General features: G+C 40.2%; 1 protein-coding gene and 1 long non-coding RNA gene across 2 annotated transcripts; both read right to left on the bottom strand.

The window, feature by feature from the left end:
- Positions 1 to 2,575: 2,575 nt before the first annotated feature.
- On the bottom strand, positions 2,576 to 3,934 carry LOC124278716. Its single transcript, XR_006899158.1, has 3 exons — positions 3,505 to 3,934; positions 3,021 to 3,086; positions 2,576 to 2,636 (listed from the first exon to the last, which is right to left on the bottom strand). It is a non-coding gene; the product is annotated as an uncharacterized LOC124278716 (long non-coding RNA).
- A 1,552-nt stretch (positions 3,935 to 5,486) lies between these two features.
- Positions 5,487 to 5,978, bottom strand: LOC124278695 (neuronal acetylcholine receptor subunit beta-2-like). The gene has a single exon (XM_046714467.1). It carries the CDS (start codon positions 5,976 to 5,978, stop codon positions 5,487 to 5,489), a length of 492 nt encoding a protein of 163 aa, XP_046570423.1.
- Between the last annotated feature and the right edge of the window lie 514 nt (positions 5,979 to 6,492).

Below are 6,492 nucleotides of genomic sequence, written 5' to 3'. Positions count from 1 at the left end.
GAAAACCTATGGGCGACCCCTTCCCATAGGCCTGCGAAAGTTTAAAGGTCTCCTCCTATGATCCGTCCTGACAGTACATGAGTAGTGAAGATGTCCTGTATATCCACAGTTCCAACACACAGCATCCTGTCTTCTCTGTCGATAATGAGGTTGATTCTGGTTGAACGCCGTGTATGGAGCACTTTCACTTGGTCCATAAGGTAGTTGAGGTTCAAAGTTAGACGGATCCTGAGATGTCGCTGTGTATAATGAGTTATCATATGATACTGTACAGGATTGAGGCTCAGGAACAGATCCTTGTGGCTCAAGATAACCAAATCCTGAAGGCTGGAAATCCATGCTAACGTGTCCTCTTCCCTCTCTTCCAGAAAAGCGAGGTCCCCTGCTTTTATTCCGGGTGTATCCGTGTACTTGATTTGGCTGATGAAAAGTAGGATTGGCCTGTTGACTCTTCAACTCCGAAACCTGAGTAGTCAATGTCTTGATCATGGCCTGTAGGTTCCCGATCTCCTTCTTCCATTCCGGCTCAGATGTGGAAGCCATCTTGACAGATGCTTGCCGCTTAGAAGTGTTGCTGTCATCCACCTTGGCCTGATCCACTTCTATCTCACGTAGAGCCTTGAGGAGATCGTTCAAGTTTGACGTCTGATCGAACTTGTATCCTGATTGGTTCTTCAGTTCAGGTCTCAACCCACTCCACAGCATGTTTCTGAGCATATCATCTTTCCTAGACACACTGATGTACTCCGGATTGTTCTCCAATGCCTTGGATAGAAGAAGCTCTAGACGACAACACCAGGATGAGACAGACTCCTTGTCCTTCTGCCTTGCACTATAAAAGTTAGACATCCGGCTCTCTGTCCTGTCAACCTCCCCAAACATACTCTGGAATTTGGATAGCAAAGTAGCTGTGCTTGCCTGTGGTCCAAGATTCCTGGCTATCATGGCAGCTTCTCCCTTCAGTGACCGTCGGATTACCTCATAGAGATCATCTTCAGAGAGCTTAGTCCTCTTGTTTATAAGGCATGCCACTTCATATCGCCAGTGTTCATAGTCCGCATCCTTACCAGAGTCTCCACTGAAGAACGAAAGTTTTGGTAACTGATGGTAGAACAATCGAGGATCCGGTGTAGTTGAAGCAGATGTGCCAGGCATAGGAGGAACATAGTTTGAATCCAGCCCTGAGTGTAACCGTCCAGACAACTGAGAAGCAGCGGGCAAAGTACCATCTATTGCATGGTATTCCTCTTCCTCCAAATCCTCTTGTTTGAGAGCTGCATAGGAATCGAACCAGGACTCAAACTCCTCAGGTGTATCAGCAGTAGGCTTCACATTCTTCCTACGAAACACTTCTAACATGTTTTGGATCTCCTTATCCGTAAAATCCATCGTTGACACAAAAGTGTAAAACGAAGATAATACCAAGTATAGAGAAACACAAACCACGAAATTATTTGTGACCACCAGCAACTTAATTGCTGATAAGAGGGTGTAAGAAACTAAGCTAAGATGTTTCTGTACGCAAGCGCTTGTGTAACAAGTGTGGTTACAAGTGTGGATGCAAAGTAATCAAACGAATAATGAAGCCAAGTTGTAACCTAAAAGATAACAACTTTAAACCAATCACTTACGGAACCTGAAAGAAAAAATAATGTGAAATAAAGCGTATGCTTGTTTGTTTACCTGAAAGAAAACAAATATGTATATCAACAAATTCAAGAAATAAACAACAAACACAGTGCTGTTGCGTATGTGTGCATTGCAATATGGTGAACTGTCAACGTACCGTCAAGTTACTTGTCAAGTCACTCGTCACCAAGCTTAGTTATTTATTAACTGAGCTTTATTTAAAAATAATTTGAGAAAATGTTGTTGAGGCTTAATAAGAGGAAACACAAACACACATGTCAACCATTCATCATAAATGCACAAGTAAGGCAAATAATAATGAAGCAAAGTACTAACGTATACTAACTTAACTATGAATTAAGAATACTAAGAAATGATTTGCTAACTAAACTTTTAAGAAAAGATAATTTAAACACTAAGCAGTAATGCCGTTTGAAAAACTATATGAGAAATGCAAATTACACTACTGAATTACTTTTCAACTAGAAAAAAAATCAGCTGAATTAATAACTTATTAATACCAATTTAAATGTAAACAAAATCAAATGTAAACAAACAATATGGTCGACCAAAAAAATATAAATATAAATGTAAACAAACACTTAACAAAGTTTACTTGAAGTTAATCAAAATGTAAACAAATGAAAAAATGCACTATCTATGAGCTCATAACATAATACTACAAGGCGCCAAGAAAGTCAATATGCTAGCTAGCAACAAGTAAAGTCACAATACCGCGGTATTATAGGAATGTCCAATAACACAAACATAAGTGACGAATCCTGGGTGTGTGTGAGGGGGTGAAGACATCACGTGACGATCGTAGACCCGGGGTGTTGTATCTCGCTAGGCAGAGGCAGTGTCCATCGCTGAAACTTTTTCAAGTCCACAAATCACTGGGGGCTCCATTTTGTAGCAGGGTCACAATGACGACACGCAAAGTGAATGCAGGGTTGTAAGTTCTGTTTATTCCAAGTGGATGTAGATTTCAACATACACGATAAACCCTGAAACAATTGTAGCAACAATATAATAACAATATAATAACAATGTTCGGCATGCTTGCAGAACATACATTGACATCTATTTATATATATTCAGTATATTAACATTATAAATGTTAATAGAGCTTGAATGCATGAGCGCCGACAATATTATCTGTACATTAAAACATTACGGAAATATAATGATCGCCGAGGGATTGAACTTTACAAAGATCAGGGGCGATAACTCATGACATGACTTAAACAAAGCCATAAATGATATCGGCGGCAATCACCGCACAGCATACACTATTTACCTTAGAAGGTTAATATAAAGGAACGATGATTCTGTATGCTAGAATGATATATACACATGATATAAACAGTATTGTACGGCACATTACATACCCTATGTATGGCACAGGGGCCCGTGTTTATGCCTGGCCGCCATAGCAGACGATGGAATAATGTGTGCTGGAAATAAGATAGATTGCGATCAAAAACCAAACAGATTCAGTGTAAACTGTCCATGCAGACATAACAATAAGCATGGAAAGATATATTTTATACACTGTAAAATCTTAGATTGAGACACTTTGCCATTATTTGTGCAAAATGCAATAATAATAATTAGACAACATTCATACACAAAGCATACTCACAATGCCTCGCTTTGAAGTTATTTAATGCTGTTTATGTTTAAAAGGGAATATATGATACACATTAAAATGGGAGCTTTGCGTTTACCTGCCGTGCCGATTACAAGACATGTTAACTACCCTGACGGCATTAATTACCCTTATTAATATACGCTATGTGTTTAAGATTACTTATTGAATGACTGCTACATTAGATATGCATAAACATTATTTAAGATAGTTAGTTTACTAACCTGATGAAAATTAAGTTGACGCCTATGCTTGTCTGTCTCTCACACAAGTTTTGTCAGTTGTGTCAGGGTGCGAGGTGTTCAGGCATAGAAAAAGCATGCAGGTTTGAATGGACCAATCGTAACGTGTTGTCACGGTTGGGTAGACACTATTGGTTGTGTTACTAAAACTAAGCGATTAACTATATGAATTGTTTCAGCGCTGATATGAGCTGAAATCAAGAAACTTATTTAAAATACATGAATTGTTAACTATTTCATTTCAGTCACTGTAGTGAGTTGAAACAAAGCAATATATTAAAATACATATTTACATTGCATATATCAGCGCCTACTGGATGCTGAAATAAAGACAGAGAATTAATGATTATTTACAATACTTTAAAGCTAACTGGCGCAAACTAATCCTAACACTCAGACATACAAAGTATGTCCCTGCAACACGTATGTCAAACTATTGAACAAATTTTCCATCTCTTGGCTCATCAAATTGTCTTTCACAGCTGATTTGACCTGAAAAGGTGCTAAGCTGTCTACTTATTTTCTAACAGAAGGAACTAAGAGATTGGCGCTGAATGAGTTCAAAGTCACACGTCTGTCCTTTAGCCATGGGAATAATTGGTTTGTTCTCTGGCTCGTTTTTGTGATGGAAGGGTACACTTTCTCTCAACGTCCGACGGAACTTAGATCATTTTTATCTCATTTTAGTGACATATGTGTGGCTCAACCAGATTCTATAGTATACAGCCGAACGTCATATGACTGGCATATTGCTTACTGTGCTGTTACATGTAAATACCAGTTACTATCAGGTTAAGGATGTTGGGGAAACCCAAACACTATGACTCATACTGTTGTTCAAGAACATTAGAATACAGTATTTTATTGACTGTAAGCACATATACTGAACATCATTGAAAACGCACCACTTATAAAATTTCAGATTATTAAAAGCACGTGTAAGGAATTGATATGTTTTAAGTGGATGATAACAGATGGACGACTGACAAAAACAACAAAAACAGAGAAGACGCTCATTCATTGAAATGTTCCACAGTCAGAAAGGATCAAACACACGTGGGGTCAAATCGAAAAGTCAATTTCGCGTGTGACCGTCATTTGCATTGACACATGCAGTTCAACGTCTCCTCATTGAGTCAATAAGCGCCCGAATAGAGTTCTTGAGGATGGCATTCCACATCTGCAGTAGTGCACTTGAACTAGTGCAGCAGTCCTGACAGTCGGCAGTGTTCAATCACTGATATGCACAAGGTCAATATGGCGATCCTGATGGAGCGTCGTAACACGTTGTTGCCAAGGTCACGGGTGCTGTCTGTCTACTGATGTCGTCTGTGAAGCCTAACGATGGTGGAGTGGCCAAGTCCAAGTTGTCAAGCAATATCCCTGCTGCTGGTGCCAACCTGAATCATGCCTAGTGCACGTTCTCTTTCGTGAGGTGTTAACCTCGGCATCTCTATCCTCGTTTCACAATCGTAAGTGAAGCAATGGGAATCGGTTCTCATACACCTGCTTTTAATGTCACAGTCAGTATGATTTCAGAATGAAATCCGCGCTTTTGTCATGGCGTGGCTGCATGTTGATGCGTTTTGGAATTAAGAGTCATACTGTGAACAGGAATTTGTTTCTAAAGCATTTTTTCAACTGGACATGCCCTTCGACTTCATGTTAGTTATATTCATTGATCATTGTCATGCTGAAATCCATCTTGATGAAAATATGGACAATTGTAGACTGGTTCGTTTTCAATGATGTTCAATATATTAAGTCATATAATCACAGGCGACAACAGTCCCTGCAGCATCGGGCTATTTACTTTCTTCATACGTTGACTACAGACTGAATACATACTGAAGCAATCGACGCATCAATTTTTGTCATTTAAAAGCAAACATTTGAAATGGTAATTACTCTTGAGGCATTCCCTCAGACAGTGAGGAGATGTCGACCCCCTGACGCATTCCTTCCTATACACAAAACACCAGCAGGGACATGAGAGCCAGAAGCAGGAACACCACGAACAAGACGCGTTCTCTTCGACGGGCGTTCAGTGCAGACTTTACACAAGGATTTACAGGTCTGTTCGTGTCTACCTTTACATTCGCAGGCTTTACACTCGTCGTGGACTCGTCGTGGCCATTGTTGCGGATATTGAGAGAGGCCATGGTTGTGATGATAGTCAGGCAGCTCAGACAGAGAACGAGGGTCAGGTACACAGATAGTCGACACACGTCTCCAGATTTGGGGATAGAGTCATTGACGAAGTTCATGAACACTGCATAGAACACAAATATTGAGATGAGGTACGACATCATCTCTCCGGAGTCAGCTGGTAGAAGGAACACACAGGCGTTGAGCAGCGAGAGAAGAGTCATGGGAAAGATGATACTCACAATATAGAACATGCTCTTGCGTTTCAGGACAAATTCAAACGATGTAATACTTGATATCCCTGTCATTTCGACGACTTCCACTTTGGCAAGTATGTCAACCAACTCCCATTCACTGTTCTCAATGAAGAAAGTTGGTAGTCCCTCCATGAAAGAAGTCGTAGATACTCCAAGTGTGTAATCACCGACAGGCAAGAACAGGATGCTACATCTCTGCTGGTCAAACGGGTACAGAGTGATGTCTATTTCACAACTGGTCTTGAAATTCTCAAGGATTAGGAGTTTTACTCTTCCATTACTCTGAATGTTTGGTGATTGTACTGAAGCCGGCACAACGTTATCAATACCATTAGAAATGACAATGGAAGGAACCCACACTCTGTTTGAAGAAATGGTCACGTTTTTAATGTTACCAAATTTAGCTGTTTTCCAAGCCAGTCTTTTGTCAAACCAGCTCATTGTAACAGCGGCACTAAAGTGAACGTCTGATCGGCTGCATTGAGACTGGAGATAGACACTGGCGCCATACTTATGTTCACCTCTCTGTGTTCAGTGAGGTCAACACGAATACCATTTGCTGTGT

The sequence above is a fragment of the Haliotis rubra genome, unplaced genomic scaffold, assembly GCF_003918875.1.
Source record: "Haliotis rubra isolate DU_JTF1 unplaced genomic scaffold, ASM391887v1 Scf240, whole genome shotgun sequence".
Classification (NCBI taxonomy): domain Eukaryota; kingdom Metazoa; phylum Mollusca; class Gastropoda; order Lepetellida; family Haliotidae; genus Haliotis; species Haliotis rubra.
This window is presented reverse-complemented; position numbering and strand designations above follow the sequence as displayed.